The following is a 24,919-nucleotide window of genomic DNA, read 5'->3' on the forward strand; positions in this document are numbered from 1 at the left end:
ATTTTTAGTTCTACATCTATTACCTTATCTTCTGAATGTACCTGTGAGCTAGATTAAATCACCCTGTGTCAGAAAATTAATCCCCAGCTGACAGAGAAGGAAGCCAACGAAGAGAAGCTGATTTGCTCAAGTCACACACCTAAGCAGAAGGAAGAGTTGAATGAAACTAGCACCCACGTATCCTGTTCACCAGCTTCCCATTTCACTGTCATATTAGAAATCCAAATGAACATTTTTTTCTCATGGTGTCAACCACCTCTGATTGATTCTCAAACACCAAGCTCTGGCATATACTTTCCCCTACTTAGTTCTGAAAGCCATTTTCCTCTGCCAATTCTCATTTTTCTTTAAATTCTTTCTCTTTCACACCCAAAGTTCTCTTCTCACACCTCCCTCTTTCATGATTTAAATATTAGCTACCTTCTTCTCCAAATTCTCCTTTTTGTGTTGTCATCTTTTATCTTCTACAAGAGCTATGCCCCCCTTCCTAAAGTTGACAGATCTTATCAAGCCAACAGATCTCACTCTGAACAAATACGATGGATCTGGTACAAGGGAGCCACCACTGCTCAATTCAAAGATGTATTGAGAACTTCAAGATCTTATGCTGGGTACTGAATCCAAAAGAAGGAAGATGCTTACCTTGCCCTCAAAGAGTTCCTAGTTTAGAGGAGGAGACAGGTATACAAACTTTTGTGCTCCAAGAAAAATTAATGTTTGACAATAAGGAAACGTATTGGTCCTAAATGAAGCTAAAAAACAAGGGATGGGAGTGCACAGGTGATTTTAGTAAGTGCTATGTGATCTGGGCCTTAGATAAGGAATTAGACCGGGCAGACTGAGATATGCATTAGAGCAGGGATTCCAGATAGAGGCAGCGTGATGAGGGTGCAGAGAGGTGTTAAGGCATACAGAGTATCTGGGGAACAGTGAGAATGAAGTGTGCCAGACTCAGGCACCCAAGAGGCTCTAAGACCAGATGGGAAAATGACTCGCTAGATTTCCTAGCTCCTAGGAATACCGAGAAGATTTTTCTACCAAACAAGTGACATGATTAGGCCTGTTTTAGATGACTAACTGGAATATGACTATATGGAAAGACAGGCCAGTGACAGGCACTGCTCTTTGCTATGTAAAAGAAAGACTAAGAATTCCGTGAGTTTAGAAGTTAAGATCAGAAACTCAGATTTAGGAACCATCAGCTAGTATAATGACATAGAAATTATATGTATGCGTAATACTTCCCAAAGAAAGACATAGCAAAAGAAGAAAAAAGGGTTGAAGATGTAATTTGAGAGTGGCCAGAACGTTGAAGGTGTGTCAGGAGAGGACTGAATTGCGAAAGCCAGAAGAATTTTAAGGAGGAATAGCATAACCAAGCATTGTGATTGCTACTGAGGCTAAGAAAAAACAGAAAAGGTCATCAAATGTGGTCAATGGAAGGTGACCTTTAGCTATCTGAGGATATGAGGCTATAAAGGTGTGTGTTCTGACATGGTTAATGTATTCATAATAAAATCATAAAAAGGAGCTCGATGTATCTGAGAAAAGTGCTAATAAACATATTACCTAACAAATGGTCCTAAGTGTGACAATCTTGGATATATTACTGCTTAATTGTGATAATTGCATAGGTAATTATTGCATATTTCAGATTTGGGCATTATTTTCCGGGACAAACTTGTCATCAGGTTCATTACAATAGAAGTTTGATGTCATATAAAAACATTTACCATTGGGTCATCCACTCCTCTTTCCTATCCAGATGAAGGATCCAAAATTTTTCTAGTACCTAATTGCAGGCCAGGAGATGAGCTCACTGCCAGCTGGCTACTGTACACACTCACTGCCTGCTCCAGACTAAGAGCTCCAACACAGAGCAGCTTGAAGAAATTTAATACCCACTTGAAGGTTTTAGAATTTATGAAAAAGTCATAACTAAAAGCAAAATAAAATTTTATATAGCTGTTCATTATTTAGTTGGACACTGCAAACCAAAACATTGTAAATTTTTGTTAAACACTGATGGTTGTTAAAGTCTGCCCAAAGTTTATCAGCCTTAAAGAACATAATCTTAAAGAAAAATATTAGATACTAATTTTTTTTTCTTTTTAGGGCTGCATGTGCAGCATATGGAAGTTCCCAGGCCAGGGGTCAAATCAAAGGTATAACTGCCAGTCTAAAGCACAGCCACAGCAAAGCAGGATCTGAGCTGCATCTGCAACCTACACCACAGCCCATGGCAATGCTGGTATCCTTAAGCCACTGAGCAAGGCTAGCATCGAACCTGCCTCCTCCTGGACACTAGTTGGGTTCATTACAGCTGAGCCACAGTGGGAACTCCCTTAGATACCAATTTTTTGTCTAGCATTTAGGCAGAGATGATACAAATCTGAAAAAATAAATAAAATGATACAAATCTGTTGGGCAAATCTGTCAGAAGCCTTCAAAATGTGCCCACCCTTTGGACTAGCAATTCAAAATCTGTGATTTTACCAAAAGTATATAATTATGGAAACACTCAAAGATTATCTATAAGGACAGTTCCTCAGTAAAACAAGCCAAATACATCTTAAATATCCATCAATTGGAAATGGGATAAATAAATTGTGGCTTTTTAGTACAACAGTATTTATTATGCAGGTATTTAAAAACCAATATGCAAATACTTATTTCTTGGTGGAAATATCCTTTAAATATAAAAAGACAAACACATTATACACATAGAATTTTTATTAAAGTTTGGGAAAATATATCCCCAAATTTAAACTTGGTAGAGAAGTTATGGTTGATTCTAATTTTCTTCTTTATAGTTTTCTACATTATCTGGGGAAAAAGCTGAAGTCTTAAAACTCCAAAAGTATTACACTAGGTATATGCTGAAAAATATCCACTGAATAACCTGTCATTGAAGACAAAAATGTTACTTTAATAAATAATTTAGAAGGCCACATTCTAAAAACAGTTAGATTAATTATAAACTATAGCTTTAATTGGGGGAAGGGAAGCAATAGAACTGAGGTCACAAAAAGACTTAAAGAATACATTCATTTATTTTACAGACTAAAATATGTCATTAGATCATCACAACAAAAAATGTAATTACAGGCGGATATTCATTCAGAATTTCTAGCTGATCATAATGCTCCTATTTACTTTAGAAATTCAGAAAGGCATAAATTTATAATATTCTAGCTATGTTTAATACTAATGCAACAACCAAAATAAAGAAATGCATGCAGGTTACATCTATTATGCCCTTGAATCTACCGTTATACAAAGCAAGCACTGGAAGAGGACTTTCATGAGATAGTGTTTTGCTCTAAAACTGTATACATATTAATACTGGCTAACATCTGCTGAGTGTTTACCACTATACACCAAGCACTGGCATATCTCATTTAGTCCTTACAGTAACTCTGCAGCAGGTGCTTCTGTCACCTACATTTTATACATGTGGAAAGGGAGGCACAGATGTTTACAGACAGCCAGTAAGGAGGCAAGCAAAGACTTGAAGCTGAACAGTCTGCTCTTTGGAACCCATGTGCTTTACACCAAGTTTCAGCATAGATGAAGTCCTTCAACTGGCCATCAACCACACTCATCTCAACAGTAAAGATAATACAAAGACATGTAAGCTTTCAGCAGTGGACTAAAGCTGTATACATGAATGAACAATAAAACAGAGCAACCAAACAAATCTTGAGCTCACAAAACATCATGGCCTATGCCAGCAAAAGCTGGAAAATCATGTATGAAAATATTCTCTCTTTGATCTAGATTTTCAAATACCATCCTTATTACAAAATATACTCACAAATGTTTCCAGTGATGCATTTGTTACTATTTGAACTATGTTTTGTCCATGGGTGTTAGCCAGTGGAATGCTCTCTATTCTGCCTTCTTTGTGTCTGGCAAGCAGCAGGGCTGGGAGAGTTACAGCATATTTATTTGACCTATAGAGAAATGTAGTATTAACATTTCCAACCAAAATACAGCAAGTCATCAAAAACATGAACAATAAAGCCAAGAAGTCACAATGGAGGGAGCAAAAGGGAAGCCCTACTAAGGAAAAAAAAAAATGAACTCCATTTCCAAACAACTTTTCTTCTATGTGAAGCTATCTGAGCAAGTTCAATAGCCTTGACAACCTAGATTAGAAGAAAGCAACAGATAGTAATCTAGCCGTATTTTTTTCCCTAGATAACTCACTCATCAAGAAAATATCTAAATAGGATTAGGAACACACTGAATGCTTCTCAACATTTTGGACTGTTCCCCAAATTGCTCAGTAAAGAGACAGGCATTTATTAGAATAGGCCTGTCATTTGCCAGGCACTATACCAGGTGCTTCTAGTTAAGTTTTTATTTAACCTTCAGAACAGTTCTATAACTGGACTCAGAGAGTGATAAACAGCAGAGACAGAATTCACACTGAGGTATTCCAGATAGAGTCTGTGCTCTCTCTACTGAAAGAGAGGCCAAATCTGCTCCCTCCTACCACCAGCTCTGCTAACTAAACGTAAAAGAAAATCACTAAATAGGAAAAAAATGCTTTGTGTGAAAGTACTGATGATGTGGCCACATTTATAGCATGTAAAAGCTTAATTCATGATAAAACAGATCTAGATGTTATAGCATGATATGCATTAGTAGAGAACACAATCTTCAGATTACCTGGAAAGACCTCTCAGTGGACCATTTGGTTATAAACAAAACATACTCTGCAAAGTCCTGGTCTCAAAGACCGTGGGTGACTGTACAGGTGTCAGATGAATAGGTCTCGTATTTCCTAAAGATCTGGAGTTCAGTAACTGATTTCATGAATAGAACAGGAGCTCTATCATCCCCAAAGGCATTATGTCACCCGTGTTCAGGAAGAAAGATTTAAGCTCAGAAATCACAAATACAAATAATACAGTCAGAGGATAAGAAAAATAAATTCTGCATGCATCTGAAGATGAGTCATTCATGCAGAATGTGATATGTATTAATAATGTCCGAATTTTCAGTTCAGTCCTTCATTCTGCAGCAACTAAAATCTTTGAGAGGCCACAGGAACTCTGAATTCTACACATAAAGCAACTTAAGTGGCTAAAAAAAAAAAGCACTGCTTAAGTGTATGTCTGCAATAACAAAATTAAATAGAACTATCAGTTCATCACCTAAAACTCTGAGAGAAATATGGAAAAATTCAGTGGCAAATCAAAACAGACACTCAAGAAATAAAATTCCTCAAACAATTATGACAACTGCAAGGAATTAAAATTGTAAGCAATAGAACCTCAAAAGGAAAAATTTTATAGGAAGATGAAGTAGTATGAACCCAAGGCTGCCCCACAGGGGTGGCTCTAAGCCTAAAGTAGAATTTTGAATAGCTAAAAATTCTAAATAGCCAGGTGGTACTTTTCAGATCTTCCTGGAAGGAAATTAAAAATTTAGTTATGTTGCTACATTATTTTCCTTCGTCAACTGCATAAAGACAAGAAATATATTATTTTGCAAACTTCTTCCTCCCTAAAATTAGAAGACCAACAGACTTACAGTATTGAAACATCTTCTCCAGAATAAATTCCTGTGATAACACATCCTTTTAGGTAGTTTCCTGCTTCAATGAACTCTTCTTTTGCTATAAATACACAGACCAGACAAAAATCTGAAACCTTAAAGTTACATGTGCTATTCAACTGACAAATGGATTTATAAATGACAGTGCTTTATTATTAATTATAAAAATATTTAAGTGCAGACCTTACCTAACTGGTTCTAAAGTCTGTTTTCTTTTTATAACATTTGATTACTACAGAAATGTACATTGATATAAAACAACTATGGTTCTATAAATAAATGTATTCTAACTGTACAGTTGACCCTTGAACAACATGCATTTGAATGGTATGGGTCCACCTATATGTGAATTTTTTAGACTTTTTTTTTTTTTAATCTAAGTGCAAGGAAAAGTTTGTGTTCAATTAGAAGTGACAATATGTGGAATCAAAAGAAGTAGGGTTTGAGTCCTAATTCTATCCAAAATGTTTGCGCTTCCTGCCCTTGGGTGGGTCATCTACCAATTCCTTTGTTTTGAGGCAGAAGCAGCAGTATGGGGATTTTCATCTGCACAGGGGGTCAGTGTCCCTAACCCCCTCAGTTTCAAGGGTCAACTGTAATTTATAAAGTTTATAGGATTCTAATCATACAGAATTACTGAATAAGTATTTATTGCTTTTTAATTTACTTCTAAGGCAGGGTAAATGGGCACAGCTATACTATATGTGGCCTGGAAAGAAAAGCAGGTATGTGAAATGGTAACACATATTATAACCACAATAACTTAAAAGTGCCTATATGCATAGAAATAAATAAAATAATGTCTGTTAGGGTTCTACAGTTGTGATTTGTATCTTCTTTATTTCCTGTATTTTCTATAATATGCTTTTGTTACTTTTAAATTTTGATTAATATGTATATCAATCTTTTCTCATTTATTAGGAAATACATATTCACAATAAGAACTATTATTTCTGTAGGTTTCTAAATATGTTTTCATAGATAATAGCATATTCTGGATCTTAAAACCAGGAAGTGAGTCTGAATTAAGCAGTTGTAAACTAATGAGAAAAGAGCAAAGGTGGCCTTATATAGATGATATATTCTTGCCAGATGATAGCTCAGCTCGCTACACAAAAGGTTCAAGGCAGTTCAAATAGAAAAACGGTGATGGAAGAATTGAGTCATAAAGCCCCTAGTAGGCTGAACCCAAAAGTTCTGTACCTGAGCAGTCAGCATTATATTCAACATACTGGGTAACCGCAAGATTGTTTTCTTTAAAAAGGATGCATACTTTCCACAAGATTGAGAAACACTGTAGGAAAGCAACTAACTAGAGTGGCAGAATCCACCAGCAAGCAGCACTGAGAGCTCATTTATAACCACAAATTTAATGAGAAACCAGTAACCCAGCCTGTGTTATACCAAAGTAGAAAAAGATTCATAAGAAAACTAGGCAAACTGCAAAGAACTGACTGCCTATACTTCCATATCTAAGAAATTTCTCTAAAATCAGATCAATAATTGATGATTGTTATCTAAAGCAGTGATATAATAGAGTGTGTTTCAGCTTCTTTTTTGATAAGAAACAGTGGAAAATGACACTAATATTCTCATATATTATCCTCATGCAGAAGACTCTAAGCTCATGAACAGGTTTCTTGAACAGCTCTTCATGAATCCACTTGTACATAAATACTAAGTTCCTTGTGAAATGGGAGCATTTTAGACTATAGACCTCAGATGCATACCCATTCCCATTAAACCAAAGTGTAAATTCTCCTTTGAATGTTTAAAACTCGGCACATAGAGAGGAAAAGATGGCGGAGGAGTAGGGGGACACGCTCGCCCTCTCCCACAAACACAACCTACAGAATAAATGACTCGCACAGAACAGCAACCAATCGCTGGGAGAAGAACCTAAACTCCAATAACGGCAAGAAGTTCGTGACATTATAGGACAGAACGGGAGAAAAGAGGAGAGTGAGAGAAGGTGAATCCGAGCAGGACGGGCGCTCCCGAAAGGGAACTGCGGAGGAGAAAGGGATCCCACACCCTGGAAAGTCACCTACACGGGGGAAAGATCAAACGAACTGGAGGAATCTCCAGATGCAGAGAAGAGTGTAGCAGTAAGTTGGAGTACGGAAAAGCCGATCAAGAACCGAACGGACCATCTGAACTACGGGCACAGTCACCAAAAATTGAGACGCCTGGGTGGGGGCTGGGCACCGAGACCTCGCCTTCGAAGGTTAGTCCCCGAGAAAGGGCCGGGGGACGCCTGGGTGGGGGCTGGGCACCGAGACCTCGGCTCCAGAGGTTAGACCCCGAGAATGGGCTGGGGGGGCGGGGCGGAGCGGAAACTGCTTGGGAGGTCTAGAAACCATTTGCCGGGGCAGAGACTGCCTGGGAGACTAGAAAACAAAGCAGTCGCAGAGGAAGGGAGCAATACTCTAGGGGCGGGGAAGTGGAAAGCCGCATCAGAGGGAACCTGGGAGAAGAGCCTGGTCTGCACCCGTGCTGGGGAGGGGAGAGAAGAAGGGGTGGGTCCCCATAGAATACCCCCCACGCCACAGCAAGCTTACAGGCCCGCTAGCTAGGTGAAAGCTGTGCTTCCCAGTGCATCCCCTCCCCCCACCCCCACCACCCCCTACGCTCTCGCTGAACCTGGGGCTGCCTGCCATCTAGGAGGGCTGGCCTCAACAATTGCCTGAAGCCTACCACCGCAGGGGCTGTCCCTGCACAGGCCTGCTTGCCCTTTGGAGGGGCTACACTTCCACAGAGCAGCACCAAACACCACCAGCCCCCGAGAAAAGGCCTGCATCCCAGAAAAGCTAGAACAAGCCTAGTCAGGCCGTGAATAGATCTGCCTAATTCTCAGACGGTTTTTCTGAGTCGGGCTGCCCCAGGGAGGAGCCTCTTGGATTTCCAGTGGCCCTGCTACCCGCCCAAGCCCCCAGGGGGTGCCGAGACCTAGTGGATCAGCTGCATAGGACTGCCAGCTCCAGGCAGGACCCCCTACAGCCCAGAAAAGCTGCAACAAGACTGGCCGAGTCGGGAAAAGATCTCAGATGCTTTTTCTGAGTCAGGCTGCCCTGGGGAGGAGCCTCTTGGGTTTCCAACAGCCCTGCTACCCGCCCAAGCCCCCAGGGGGTGCCCTAGTGGATCAGCTGCATAGGACTGCCAGCTCCAGGCAGGATCCCCTGCAGCCCAGAAAAGCTGCAACAAGCTTGGCCAGACTGTGAAAAGATCCGCCTACATTCGCAGGCCGTCCTTCTGAGTTGGGCTGCCCTAGGGAAGAGCCTCTTAGGTTCTCAGTGACCCAGATAGCTGCTCCAGCCCCCAGGGGGTGCTGCACTCCTGAGGAACAGCTGCCCAATACCGCCAACCCCCTGCAAGAACCCCACAGCCTAAAAACACCAGAGCAAGCTCTGCATGACCAAGTGAAATCTGCTACCATCGTGGTGTGGACCTCCCAGTCCTGTCTGCCCTCAGGAACTCCTCCTTTGCTTCAAAGAAACACTGTTAGCCCCATCAACACTCCAGAAAAGCCACACTGCCTCAAGAAAGATTGACCAACAATGCCAGCCCTCAGGAAATATTCCACAGCAGTGACAAGGCAAACATTGCCCGATAACAGAGAGTACAACTCCCTCAGGAGAAAGAAAACAACAAGCAAGATGAAGAAGCTGAGAAACCACCCCCAGTCAAACCAACAGGAGAACTCACCTAAAACAGTCAACAATGAAACAGATCTCTGCAGTCTGACAGACCTGGAGTTCAAAAGAGAAATAGTGAAAATACTGAAGGAATTAAGAGAAGATATGAACAGTAATGCAGAAACCCTCACAAAGGAACTAGAACATATAAGGAGGAGCCAAGAAAAACGAGAACATTCATTTGCAGAGATGCAAACTGAACTAAGGGCAGTAAAAACCAGAATGAATAATGCAGAAGAACGAATCAGTGATATGGAAGATAGAATAATGGAAATCACTCAATCCGGTCAACAGACAGAAAACCGAATCAAAAAACTGGAAAGCAATATAAGAGACCTATGGGATAATATAAAGAGGGCCAATCTACGCATAATAGGAATTCCAGAAGGAGTAGAAAAAGATAAGGGGATGGAAAATATATTTGAAGAAATTATCGATGGAAACTTCCCAAATCTAAAGGATACTGGGTTCAAGATACAAGAAGCACAGAGGGCCCCGAACAAACTGAACCCAAACAGACCCACAGCAAGACACATCATAATAAAAATGGCAAAAGTTAGTGATAAAGAGAGGATCCTAAAGGCAGCAGGAGAAAAGCAGAATGTTACCTACAAGGGAACCCCCATAAGAATATCAGCTGATTTCTCTACAGAAACACTACAGGCCAGGAGGGAATGGCAAGAGATATTTAAAGTGCTAAAAGGAAAAAATATGCAACCTAGAATACTCTATCCAGCAAGAATATCATTTAAAATAGAAGGGGAAATAAAAATTTTTTCCAACAAACAAAAACTTAAAGAATACAGCAACACAAAACCCAGGTTAAAGGAAATATTGAAAGGGCTTCTCTAAACCAAAAAGAAAGGAAGGAAAGGGAAGAAAAAAGAAAAGAAAAAAAAAAGAAGAAGAAGAGGAAGAACTAGGACTGAGGAAACCGCAATCAGAGAGCAGTCACTCAAATAAGCCAGCATACAGATTTAATCATGAACATGCTTCAAACAAAATAAAATTAAAAAGAAAAAAATAAAAAAGAGTCATCAAAACCAAAAAATGTGGGCAAGGGATGTTAGGAAGTAAATAACCCTTTTTGTTTGTTTGTCTGTATGTTTCTCTTCTTAATTTTAATATAGTAATGAAGGGTTTGAACTTACAGGACCATCAGGCTAAAACACACAATTATGGGAAGGGGTCAGCATACTTAAAAAACAGGGCAACCACAAGCCAAAACCAAATATTGCATTAGCAAAAAATGAAAAAAAAAATACACTCAAGCAGATAGTAACAGGAGACCATCCAACCAAAAAAAAAAAAAGAAAGGAAGAATGGAGAACCATAGAATCAACTGGAACACGAGGTTCAAATGGCAATAAATAATCATCTATCAATTATCACCTTAAATGTCAATCAATCAAAAGACACAGAGTGGCTTAGTGGATTAAAAAGGCAAAAACCTTCAATATGCTGCCTACAAGAAACTCACCTTAGGACAAAAGATACATATAGATTGAAAGTGAAAGGGTGGGGAAAAATATTTCACGCCAATAGACATGACAGAAAAGCAGGAGTCGCAACGCTCATATCAGACAAAATAGACTTTAAAACAAAAGACATAAAGAAAGACAAAGAAGGACACTACTTAATGATTAAGGGATCCATCCAAGGAGAGGATGTTACTATCATCAACATATATGCCCCAAATACAGGAGCACCCAGATACATACAACAAATATTAACAGACATAAAGGGAGATATTGATGAGAATACAAACATAGTAGGAGACCTTAATACCCCCCTCATATCAATGGACAGATCCTCTAGACAGAAAACCAATAAAGCAACAGAGATCCTAAAGGAAACAATAGAAAAGTTAGACTTCATTGATATCTTCAGGACACTACATCCAAAAAAAGCAGAATACACATTCTTCTCAAATGCTCATGGAACATTCTCAAGAATCGACCACATCTTGGGACACAAAGCGAATCTCAATAAATTTAGGAGCATAGAAATTATCTCAAGTATCCTCTCTGACCACAATGCCATGAAATTAGAAACCAACCATGGGAAAAGGAAAGAGAAAAAACCTACTACATGGAGACTAAACAACATGCTACTAAAAAACCAATGGGTCAATGAGGAAATCAAGAAGGAAATTAAAAACTACCTTGAAACAAATGATAATGAAGACACAACCTCTCAAAATCTATGGGATGCTGCGAAAGGAGTGCTCAGAGGGAAATTTATAGCAATACAGGCCTTTCTCAAAAAAGAAGAAAGATCCCAAATTGACAACTTAACCCTCCACCTAAATGAATTAGAAAAAGAAGAACAAAAAAGTCCTAAAGTCAGCAGAAGGAAGGAAATTATAAAGATCAAAGAAGAAATCAATAAAATAGAGACTCAAAAAGCAATAGAGAAAATTAATAAAACCAAGAGCTGGTTCTTTGAAAAGGTGAACAAAATTGACAAACCCCTGGCCAGACTCACTAAAAAGAGGAGAGGAAGAACCCAAATAACCAAAATTATAAATGAAAAAGGAGAAATCACAACGGATACAGCAGAAATACAAAAAACCATAAGAGAATACTATGAACAACTATACGGCAACAAGTTTGACAATCTGGAAGAAATGGACAATTTTCTAGAATCTTACAGCCTGCCAAAACTGAATCAAGTAGAAACAGACCAACTGAACAGACCGATCACTAGAAATGAAATTGAAGAGGTCATAAAATCACTCCCTACAAAGAAAAGTCCAGGACCAGATGGCTTCACAGGTGAATTTTATCAAACATATAAAGAGGAATTGGTGCCCATCCTCCTTAAACTCTTTCAAAAGGTTGAAGAAGAAGGAATACTCCCAAAGACATTCTATGATGCCACCATCACCCTCAGTCCAAAACCAGACAGAGATACCACCAAAAAAGAAAACTATCGCCCAATATCATTGATGAATATAGATGCAAAAATTCTCAACAAAATCTTAGCCAACCGAATCCAACAACATACCAAAAAAAATTATACACCATGACCAGGTGGGGTTCATCCTAGGTTCACAAGGATGGCTCAACATATGCAAATCAATCAGCATCATACACCACATTAACAAAAAAAAAAGTCAAAAATCATGATCATCTCAATAGACGCAGAAAAAGCATTTGACAAAGTCCAACATCCATTCATGATCAAGACCCTCACCAAAGTGGGTATAGAGGGAACATTCCTGAATATAATCAAAGCCATTTATGATAAACCCACACCAAATATAATCCTCAATGGGGAAAAACCGAAAGCCTTCTCACTCAAATCTGGAACAAGACAGGGATGCCCACTCTCACCACTGCTCTTCAACATAGTTTTGGAAGTCCTAGCCACAGCAATTAGACAAACAAAAGAAATAAAAGGCATCCATATAGGAAGAGAAGAGATAAAACTGTCACTGTATGCAGATGACATGATACTATACATAGAAAACCCGAAGGACTCAACCCCAAAACTACTTGAACTGATTAATAAATTCAGCAAAGTAGCAGGATATAAGATTAACATTCAGAAGTCAGTTGCATTTCTGTATACCAGCAATGAAATATTAGAAAAGGAATACAAAAATACGATACCTTTTAAAATTGCACCTCACAAAATCAAATACCTCGGAATACACCTGACCAAGGAGGTAAAGGACCTATATACCGAGAACTATAAAACTTTAATCAAAGAAATCAAAGAAGGAGTTCCCGTCGTGGCGCAGTGGTTAACGAATCCGACTAGGAACCATAAGGTTGCGGGTTCGGTCCCTGCCCTTGCTCAGTGGGTTAACGATCCGGCGTTGCCGTGAGCTGTGGTGTAGGTTGCAGACGCGGCTCGGATCCCACGTTGCTGTGGCTCTGGTGTAGGCCAGTGGCTACAGCTCCGATTGGACCCCTAGCCTGGGAATCTCCATATGCCACAGGAGCGGTCCAAGAAATAGCAAAAAGGCAAAAAAAAAAAAAAAGAAAAAGAAATCAAAGAAGATGTAAAGAAACGGAAAGATATTCCATGTTCCTGGATTGGGAAAATCAATATTGTAAAAATGGCCATACTACCCAAAGCAATCTACAGATTCAATGCAATCCCTACCAGATTACCCATGACATTTTTCACAGAACTAGAACAAACAATCCAAACATTTATATGGAACAACAAAAGACCCAGAATCGCCAAAGCAATCCTGAGAAACAAAAACCAAGCAGGAGGCATAACTCTCCCAGACTTCAAGAAATACTACAAAGCCACAGCCATCAAAACAGTGTGTTACTGGTATCAAAACAGACAGACAGACCAATGGAACAGAATAGAGAATCCGGAAATAAACCCTGACACCTATGGTCAATTAATCTTTGCTGCACCTGTGGCATGTGGAAGTTCCTGGGCAAGGGATGGAACCTGCGCCATAGCAGCAGTTGGAACCACAGCAGTGATGATGCTGGATCCTTAACCTGCTGCACCATAAGGGAACCTCCAAGAAGAAAAAGATCTAAGACAGGATTAAGATGGTGGAATAGAAGGATTGAAGCTCACTTCTCTCATAAAAACAACAAAATTACAACCAAATGCTGAACAACCTTCAACCAAATGGATTGGAAACTTTCAAAAAGATATCCTACTCCAGAAGACAAAGAGGAGGCCACATCAAGACGGTAGGAGGGGCGATTAAGCAACCCCATACCCGCCAGGTGGGCAGCCCACAGACTGGAAAGTAACTATCAAAGAGATTCACCTACAGGAGTGAGAGTTCTGGGTCCCACGTCAAGTCCCCACGGCTGGGGATCTGGACTGGGAAAAAGAACCCCGGAACATCTTGCATTGAAGGCCAGTGGGGCTGGTGTGCAGGAGCTCCAGGGGACTGGAGGAAACAGAGACTCCCATTCTTGAAAGGCATACACAGACTTTCATGTGCACTGGGTCCCAGGGCAAAGAGGCAGCTCCATAGGAATCTGGGTTGGACCTGACTGCAGTTCTTGGAAGATCTCCTGGGAAAACAGGGGGTCACTGTGGCTTGTGGGGGAAGGACATTGGAGGCAAAGGTCTCGGGAATATTCATCAGCCTGTGTTCCTCTAGAGGTGGCCATTTTGGGAAAATCTAGCCCTACGCATCAGTGCTGAGAAGGCCCAGGCCAGACAATAGTCCAGGTAGGATCACAGCCTCACCCATCAGTAAACAAGCTGCCTAAAGACCCCTCCAGGCACAGCAGCTGCCTCTAATCTCACCCAGAGACATGGCCCCACCTACCAGAGGGATAGGAATCAGCTCCACCTACCAGTGGGCAGGCTCCAGTCCCTCCCATCAGGAAGCCTATAGTAAGCCCCCACACCAACTTCAGCCACAGGGCAGCAGACATCAGAAGTAAGAGAGGTTACACTCTATTGTCTGCAAAAAGGACACCACACCAAAAACCTATAAAAATGAAAAGGCAGAGAACTGTAACTCAGATGAGGGAGAAAGAAAAAACCCCAGAAAAACAGCTAAGTGATCTGGAGATTATCAGTCTCCAGGAAAAAGACTTTAGACTGATGATGCTGAAGATGATGCAAGACATTGGAAATAAACTGGAGGCAAAGACTGATAATTTATAGCAAACACTGAGCAAAGAAATATAAGATTTAAAACTTAAGCAAGTAGAGAAGCAAAATACAATAACTGAAATAAAAAATTCATTGGAAGCAACCAAGAAGGAAAAGATCTTATAGTAGTATGCCAACTAATTAAAGTACAAGGAATAATGGAAACAATAATTAGAAATTTCCCACTTGGCAATTCTCATGGTAATACCTCTTTCAGGCAGTAGATTCTAAAACTGGTGTGCAAAAGTAAAATGAGTATTAGGATATTTACAGAATTTTAAATTATATCCCCACAAGATATTTATTAACTACAAAGGAAAAGTAGTAACCTTCTAGTAGAGGGGCCTGAAAGATACACCAGTGGTTAAGAGAGACATTTCAGCCCTCATGGACTCAAATTAGTCTTCAAACCATTAAAATCTATATGAACAACAAATTAATATCTGATACAAAATAAGCACTCAGCAAATGTTAATAGTTAGCATTTATGGGTAAAATGCAAATGTACATTAAAATGTTAATGGATTCACAATAGCCTTGTGGTGTTATGTATTTTCTCATTCAACAGACGTTGAAAATCCAGCAACTGTAACGTGAATGTCTGCAAAAAGCAACAACAAACACAAAAGAAGAGGAACTAATATCTGACTGAAAAAGCTTAGAAACAGTCAATCCAGTGAAATGATCTGAAAGCATCATATCCAGATTATATCATTCTAGGACATCAGAACTACCTTTATATACTTTAACATTATGCTTTTGACTTCTGTTGGGAGATAATTACACATAAATTTATACACGCACACATGAAAAATTCCTTTCAGCATGTACATCAGAGAAATGTTTTCTCTATGGGTATGTCAGCACCCTGACTTATATTTTGCCATTTATTATATAATGATAAATTGGCAAAAACTTCATCTTTCTGTTTCTGTTTGCCACCAGATTGCTTAGGGTTAAGTTTTATGATCACCTGCAGTGTTTTCTATATATTCTACATAATTATCCCCTACTTTTATTGCTTAACTCTTAGACTTGTTTTAATGATTTGATTGTATTTGTGCTTTTTATTATCTGAAGACTAATTCTTTTTGGAAGGAGGCCCAATGTCAGTAAAAAAAAAAATGAGAACTTCAGGATACCAGGCACCTGAAGTAGGTAGAAAAAAAGTCAACTGTGGGTGCAAAAAATGAGAAAGGGAGCTTCTGCTGTGGCGCAACAGGATCAGCAGCATCTTGGGATCTTTAACCCACCCAGCCTGGCACAGTGGGTTAAAGATCCATCATTGCCACAGCTGCAGCTTAGGTTGCTACTATGGCTCGGATCTGATCGCTGGCCCAGGAGTTCCACATGTCACGGGACAGCCAAAAATGGGGGGAAAAAAAAAATATATATATATATATATATATATGAAAGGAAAAGAGAGACTCATGCAGTTCACAATTTTTCATAGAGAGAATACAAGTTAAAAAGTTATGCCCTTGAGAAGTGCCACTGCGACACAGCAGATTAAGGATCAGCTTTGTCTCTGCAGCAGCTCAGGTTTGATCCCTGGCCTGGAGCAGTGGGTTAAGGATCTGGCATTGCCACAGCTGCGCTTTGGGTTCAATCCCAGGTCCAGAAACTCCCATATGCCACGAGTGCAGCCAAAAAGAAAAAAAAAAAAGACTTATGCCCTCTAGGATTTTGCCTTCTAAGATGGTAAGCTGAGTTCCCATTGTGGCTCAACAGATTAAAAACACAACATAGTGTCTCTGAGGATGAGAGAGTTCAATCCCTGGCCTCTCTCAGTGGGCTAAGGATCTGGCATTGCCATAAGCTGTGGTGTAGGTCACAGATATGGCTGGGATCTGGCGTTGCTGTGCTGTAGCCCCGATTTGACTCCTACCCCAGGAACATCCATGTGCTGCAGGTGCTGCAGCCATTAAAAAAAAAAAAAAAAAAAGGTAAGCCATAGAGCACACATTAAAATTCTTATTATTTCTTTCTAGTGCATTCTTTTGGCTTTTATTTTTAAAGCTTTTGAAGACAAAGTAGAAGGGGAAAATTTCTAGACAGAAATTCATAGAAAGCAAAATTTAGTTATAGTGTCTACTATAGACAATTATAACTCTAGACATTGGAGATCTTCTTTCCATACAAATATCCTTAAAATATTTCATTCAGAATTTTAAATTCATTTTAAATGAAAGAAAAATAAGAAGAAAGGAAGTTTGCTACATAAATGGAAGAGGTGGCATGTGGCTGCCAACTAAAAATTGTCACTTGCCATCTGCCTCTGTAAGGATTAGGTCACTAACCACTGCAGCTGGTGACCTTCAACACACCCTGAAAGGAGTTAAGGGTGGAGATCAGTGCTCTGGGGAAAACTGGCAAAACAGGCCTTCAGATACTTAGATATTTTTAGAAGATTTTATGAGCCCAATTTCATGCAAATCACATATCTAGAAAAGCACTAAAATAATTAAAAGTCATCTGCTCCTTGTGACTAGCAGTAACCTTCTGCCAAAAGGTTGCATGTATCCCCTTCACCAAAATCACATATACTGACCTCCCCCCCACCTCTGTGGAACACTTCCTCAGAGCTATCTGAGAGGCTGTCTCTAGGGCTATACTCTTCATTTTACCTCAAATAAAACTAAACTCACAACTCTTACATTGTGCTTTTTTTTTTTCAGTCAACATGATGAAGAAAACACTAAGGGTTTTGCTACCCTTAGTCAAGAGGCCATCCATACCCAAAGCCAAGAGGATAACATTCTAAGCAATACCACTGATCAGAAAAAATGCCTGCTTACTCTTTCTTTAAAACTTACTAAAAAGAATTCCTGCCATGGCACAACAGGATTGACAGCATCTCTGGAGCACTGGGACAGATTCGATCCCCAGTTGGGCACAGTGGGTTAAGGATCTGGTTGCAACTGTGGCTTGGATCTGATCCCTGGCCCAGGAACTCCATGCACTGCAGGGCAGCCAAAAAAGAAAAAAAAAAATCTTAACTAAAAGACAGTCTTATGAAGGAGGAAAAAAAGAGTAGGAGTTTTAAGAATAGAGAAGTTATAATATTAAAACAACACTATAGCCTATAATGCTATACAAAACTAACAAAGTAAAATCAATTGCTATAAGTGCTGTATCAAAGCTGAATGCAAAAACATTCATCTGAAATGCATCAAAAATAAGATGAATTAATAGATGGATGGATAGGTGTACAGATATGTGCCAAAATAAGTATATTTAAATACCAATGGCAGCATCTAGATGATAGTATATGGGAATTTACTGTAAAATCTTTCAACTTTGCTATATGTCTGAAATTTTTCATAATAAAATATTGGAAAGATAAATGCAATACATATGTATTTAAATACACGCATATACACATATAGAAATGGATTTAATATGGTGATGGCAGAATCAAAAAGAGAAAAAAGGACAACTGTTAACTATTTAGACACAAATAAAGTTGGCCCTATTACCATGCACAAAAATATCTAAATGGTCAATGATTTTTAAAAAGGGGGAGAGTGTAAAAATCAAAGGGCATCATCAACAGAGTGAAAAGGCAACCTACAGAATAGGAGAAAATACTTGCAAATCACATATATGATGAGGGGATAATATCCAAAATATATAAAGAAGTCCTGTAACTCAACAACAACAATCTGACTGAAAAATAAGCACAGGACAGAAATACAGTCTCCAAAGAAGAATCACATAAAAAGATGCTCAACATGACTCATCATTAGAGAAATGCAAATCCAAACTACCATCAGTCATCATCTTGCACCCATTGGGTGGTTACTATCAAAAAAAGAAAAAAAGACAGTAACAAGTATTGAGGAAGTGGAAAAATTAGAACCCTTGTATACTGTTAGTGGGAACAAGGTGCAGCTACTATGGAAAACATTATGCTTGTTCTTCAAATAATTAAAAATAGAATTATAAAATGAGGGATTTCCTGTTGTGGCTAAGTGGGTTAAGAACCCAACTAGTATCCATAAGGATGTGGGTTCAATCCTGGTCTTGCTCAGTGGGTTAAGGATCCGGCATTGCTGTGAGCTGCGGTGTAGGTCGAAGATGCGGCTCAGATCCTTGTTAATGCGTATGTGGCTGTGGCCAGCAGCTGCAGCTCTGATTTGACCACTGGCCTGGGAACTTCCATATGCTGCAGGGGTGACCCTTAAAAAAAAAAATTATCATATGAGCCAGCTATCCCACTTATGGGTATATGTTCAAAAGAATTGAAAGCAGGGTCCTAAAGTGGTATCTGCATATCCATATGCACAGCAGTATTATTCACAATAGCCAAGAGGTGGAAGTCAACAGCCAAGTGCCCGTCAACAGATGAATGGATAAATAAAATGAGTTCTATACATAGATAGAATATTATTCAGCCTTTAAAGGGAAGGAAATTGTGATACAGGCCACAACATGGATGAACCCTAAGGACATTATGCTGAGTGAAATTAGCCAGTGAGGAAAAGACAAACACTGTATGATTTGACTTTTATGAGATACCTAGAGTGGTCGAATTCATAGAGATTGAAAATGGAATGGTGGTTTCCATGGGCTAGGGAATAGGGAAATGGAGTTACTATTTAACATGTAAAGAGTTTCAGTTTTACAAGATGAAAAAGTCCTGGAGATTAGCTGCACAACGATATAAATACAGTTAATGATTAAGATGGTAAATTTCATGTTATCCATTTTATCACTCACAATTTTTCAAAAAGAATATTCAAAGCAAGAAGACAATACAGAGTAAGAAAATATTATAAATTAAAGCAAGAAGAAAATTCAGGTGACTATTAACTGATAAGGATGGTAGGATTTTCTACAGTTGAAAGCAATGGAAGACATCTCAAATTAAACTGCTACATATAAAATTATTAAACAAAGCCAAAAAGCAAATAAAGGAGGGTAAAGCAAGAATAAAATGACAAAAGCTTAATATCTTTAATACAAAAAATTTTCATAGTAATTCCTTAGACAAGCACTAAAACCTCCTTTTAAAAAAATAACATATAAAACATACATAACAATATACAGAAGACAAACATATTATCCTGTTGGGCATCCATATCCCTTCAACAGTCTAAAACCTACACAAAGACTCATAAATAAAAATACTTTTTTACAAGAGAATGGATATATTTATATGTATGACTGATTCACTTTGCTGTACACCTGAAACTAATACAACATTGTCAGTTAACTATACTCCAATAAAATTACATTTTAAAAAATTCTTTACTGGGCTACAATTCAAACCTCAGTAACTTTAAGGAAACTGAAATCATATAAAGTATCTTTTCCGACACACAATGCTATATGACTGGAAATCAACAACAAGAAAAAAACTGCAAAAAAAAAAAAAAAACTTGTGGAGACTAAACAACATGCTACTAACCAACCAGTGGATCACTGAAGAAATAAAAGAGGAAATTTAAAAATACCTAGAAGCAAATGACAACAAAGATATGACACTCCAAAACCTATGGGATGCAGCAAAAGCAGTTCTAAGAGGAAAGTTTATAGCAATACAAACCCACCTCAGGAAACAAGAAAAAGCTCAAATAAACAAGCTAACTTTACATCTAAAGCAGCTCAAGAGGGAAGAAAAGACAAGGCCTAAAGTTATTAGAAGGAAAGAAATCATAAAGATCAGAGCAGAAATCAATGAAATAGAAATGAAGAAAACCATGAAATGAAGAAAACCAATGAAATGAAAAGTTGGTTCTTTTAAAAGATCAACAAAATTGATCAACCCTTAGCCAGACTTATCAAGAAAAAAAGAGGACCCAAATCAATAAAATCAGAAATGAAAAAGTAGATGTTACAATGGACATCACAGAAACACAAAGGATCATTAAGAGACTACTATATGCAAATATACACCAATAAAATGGAAAACCTAACAAATTCTTAGAAAGGTACAATCTTCCAAGACTAAACCAAGATGAAATAGAAAAGATGAATGGACCCATCACAAGAACTGAAATTGAAACTGTGATTTAAAAACTTCCAACAAACAAAAGTCCAGGACCAGATGGCTTCACAGGCGAATTCTATCAAACATTTAGAGAAGAGCTAACACCTCTCCTTCTGAAACTATTTCAAAAAATTGCAGAGGAAGGGATACTCCCAAATTCATTCTATGAGGCCACCATCACCCTGATACCAAAACCAGACAAAGACACCACAAAAAAAGAAAACTACAAGCCAATTTCACTGAGGAACACATATGCAAAAATCCTCAACAAAATACTAGCAAACCACATCCAACAATACATTAAAAGGATTGTACATCATGATCAAGTGGGATTTATCCCAGGGATGCAAGGGTTCTTCAATATCTGCATATCAATCAGTGTGATACACCACATTAACAAACTGAAGAATAAAAACCACATGATCCTCTCAATAGATGCAGAAAAAGTCTTTGACAAAATTCAACACTCATTTCTAATAAAAACTTTTCAGAAAGTGGGCACAGAGGGAACCTATCTCAACATAATAAAGGCTATATGTGACAAACCCAGAGCTAACATCATTCTCAATGGTGAAAAGCTAAAAGGATTCCTGCTGAGATCAGGAACAAGACAAGGATGTCCACTCTTGTCACTACTATTCAACATAGTTTTGGAAGTCCTAGCCACAGCAATCAGAGACGTAAAAGAAATACAAGGAATCCAAATTGTAAAGAAAGAAGTAAAACTATCACTATTTGCAGATGACATGATACTATACCTACAGAACCCTAAAGACTCTACCAGAAAACTGTTAGAGCTTATCAATGAATTTGGCAAAGTCACAGGATATAAAATTAATACACAGAAATCGACAGCATTTCTATATACTAACAATGAAAGATCAGAAAGAGAAATTAGGGAAGCAATCCTGTTTACCATTGCATCCACAAGAATAAAATACCAAGGAATAAACCTACCTAAAGAGACAAAATACCTGTACTCTGAAAACTACTAAACACTGATGAAAGAAATCAAAGATGACACAAATAGATGGAAATACATACCATGCTCTTGAATGGGAAGAGTTAATATTATCAAAATGATGATACTACCCAAGGCAATTTACAGATTCAATGCAATCCCTATCAAATTACCAAGGACATTTTTCACAGAACTCGAACAAAATATTTTAAAGTTTGATTGGAAGCACAAAAGACCCAGAATAGCCAAAGATATCCTAAAAAAGAAAAATGGAGCTGGAGGAGTCAGGCTCCTGGACTTCAGACTATACTACAAAGCAATAATCATCAAAACCGTATGGTACTAGCACAAAGACAGAAATATAGACCAGTGGAACAGGATAGAAAGCCCAGAATTAAACCCACGCACCTACAGCCAACTAATCTATGACAAAGGAGGCAATAACATACAATGGATAAAAGACAGCCTATGATAAGTGGTGCTGGGAAAACTGGACAGCCACATGGAAAAGAATGAAATGAGAACACTCCCTAACACCATACACAAAAATAAACTCAAAATGGATTAAAGACCTAGATATAAGACCAGACATTATACAACTCTTAGAGGAAAACATAGGCCAAACACTCTCCAACATAAATGATGGCAACATCCTCAGATCCACCTCTTAGAGTAATGACAATAAAAACAAAAATAGACAAATGGGACTTAATTAAACTCAAAAGTTTCTGCACAGCAAAGGACACCCTAAACAAAACAAAAAGACAACCCACAGAATGGGAGAAAATCTTTGCAAATGAATCAACGGACAAGGGATTAATCTCCAAAATTTATAAACACCTTCTGCAGATCCATACCAAAAAAAACAAACAACCCTATCAAAAAATGGGCAGAAGATCTAAACAGACAGTTCTCCAAAGAAGACATACAGATGGCCAAAAAAGATGTCCAACATCACTTCTCATTAGAGAAATGCAAATCAAAACCACTATCAGGTACCACCTTACACCAGCCAGAATGGCCATCATCAAAAAGTCTACAAACAATCAGTGCTGGAGAGGGTGTCAAGAAAAAGGAACCCTAGTACACTGTTGGGATTGTAAATTGGTGCAACCACTGTGGAAAGCAGTATGGAGATTCCTCAGAAAACTAAATATAGAACTACCATTTGATCTAGCAATTCCACTCCTGGGCATCTGTCCAGAGAAAACCATGACTCGCAAAGACACACGTACTCCGATGTTCATTGCAGCACTATTTTCAATAGCCAAGATATGGAAAAAACCTAAATGTCCATCGACAGAGGAGTGGATCAAGAAGATGTGGTACATATACACAATGGAACATTACTCAGCCATTAAAAGGAACGAAATACCGGCATTTTTAGCAACATTGGATGGACCTAGAAATTATCATGCTAAGTGAAGTCAGTCATACAATGAGACACCAACATCAAATGCTTTCACTGACATGCGGAATCTGAAAAAAAAGAACGGACTGAACTTCTTTGCAGAACAGATACTGACTCACAGTCTTTGAAAAACTTATGGTTTCCAAAGGAGACAGTTCAGGGGGTGAGGGGATGTACTGGGGTTGTGGGACGGATATCCTATAAAACTGGATTGTGATGATCATTGTACAACTGTAAATGCAATAAATTCATTGAGTAATAAAAAAATTCTTTACATATAGGAAAAAAGGAAATAATAAATATTATTTGTTGGCAAACAGTTAAACGAATTATGATATATTCATCCAATCAAATATTACATAGCCATGATGTTTTTTGAAGAATATTAATCACATAGAATGATGTACCCACTTAATGTGAGTAAAACACTAACCTAAATGCACAGTACTAGCTCAATTACATTAAAATGTAAAATTAATGTGTAGTACATAAGTACACAGAAAAAAAAGAGGGAAGGAATTACATTAAAGTTTAACAACTCTAAATCATTACAGACTTATTTTTTCTTTAAACTTCTCTGTATTTTCAAAATTCTCTATAATTTAAAAAGATATTAATTCTTTTTTTAAAAAAAACTAGTAAACAAGTTTTCACTATATATTACATAACTTAAATGTTTAATTCCACTTACCTGTTTTCATGGCTGGACTAAAAAGCCCCAGTACTGACAGAGTGGAATAGGAGATTACGTCTTTAAATAATTCCCCACTTAAATATTCTTCTGCTTCTTGGACAGATGTTATGTTCACTGGGCATGAAATCCTGCTGCTGGATGAATATTTAACTATATTCAAAATTAATTTTTAAACATACTTTTCATCTTGTGAAAATATAACAAAACATGTAAAACTTAGTATATTCCACAGGATAATATCTGACAAAATAAAGACAATTAAATACTATTTTAAGCAAAAAAAGCAACCTCTTTAAACAAAATTTCTATGTTCCAAAATGATGGAACATAGCTAGGCTCTCCTCATCAGTGTTTATCCTGGGATCTCAACTCCCACCTCCTTAACCTGTTCAAAGTGTGTCAACTAATATGGAAATTAGAAGTCTCAAAGACCTAATTTTTTTTTTTTCCTTTTTCTTTTAAGGGCCGCCCCTGCGGTATATGGAAGTTCTCAGGCTAGGGGTCAAATCAGACATGCAGCTCCTGGCCTATGCCACAGCCATAGCAATGCCAGATCCTTAACCCACTGAGCAAGGCCAGGGATCAAACTCACATCTTCATGGACACTAGCCGGGTTTTTAACTTGCCAAGCCACAATGGGAATGCCTAGACCTAAAATTTTAAAAACCTCAGTGTGAAGCTGAATACTTACAGCTGGATAAATTTCAGGAGGTCTTCAGTTCCTAGCATGCCAGCATAAGATACTGGGTTTTCACCTCCCTTGTACATCTTTACAACAGGAAATTCAGTAACATTTTGCTTAGTACAGACATGAGACCAATCTGCACAGTTTACTCTAGTAAGCAGCATACTGGATGTGCCTAAGAAAAAAGGAAAATGCATATTTTATAAATGTTAATGTAGAAAACTCAGTTGTTGAGAACTGTCTCCAGCTTCTCTGAAGCATGAAACACTCCTGCTAAAACACTCTCCTCCCTCGATTTTTTGCATCATC

The 24,919-nt window shown here is 38.3% G+C and overlaps 1 protein-coding gene across 2 annotated transcripts in view; it reads right to left on the reverse strand.

Moving 5' to 3' along the window:
- TXNDC16 (thioredoxin domain containing 16) overlaps positions 1-24,919 on the reverse strand; it is a 102,448-nt gene that overhangs the window by 10,141 nt on the left and 67,388 nt on the right. For both annotated transcript variants that reach the window (XM_047767339.1, XM_047767340.1), the window contains exons 15-18: positions 24,617-24,785; positions 23,923-24,059; positions 5,545-5,629; positions 3,818-3,956 (exon numbers count right to left, since the gene is read on the reverse strand). In XM_047767339.1, coding sequence (XP_047623295.1) covers positions 3,818-3,956; positions 5,545-5,629; positions 23,923-24,059; positions 24,617-24,785 — 530 coding nt within the window. The remainder of the gene's footprint in view (positions 1-3,817; positions 3,957-5,544; positions 5,630-23,922; positions 24,060-24,616; positions 24,786-24,919) is intronic.

This window comes from Phacochoerus africanus, chromosome 2 (assembly GCF_016906955.1).
Source record: "Phacochoerus africanus isolate WHEZ1 chromosome 2, ROS_Pafr_v1, whole genome shotgun sequence".
Lineage (NCBI taxonomy): Eukaryota > Metazoa > Chordata > Mammalia > Artiodactyla > Suidae > Phacochoerus > Phacochoerus africanus.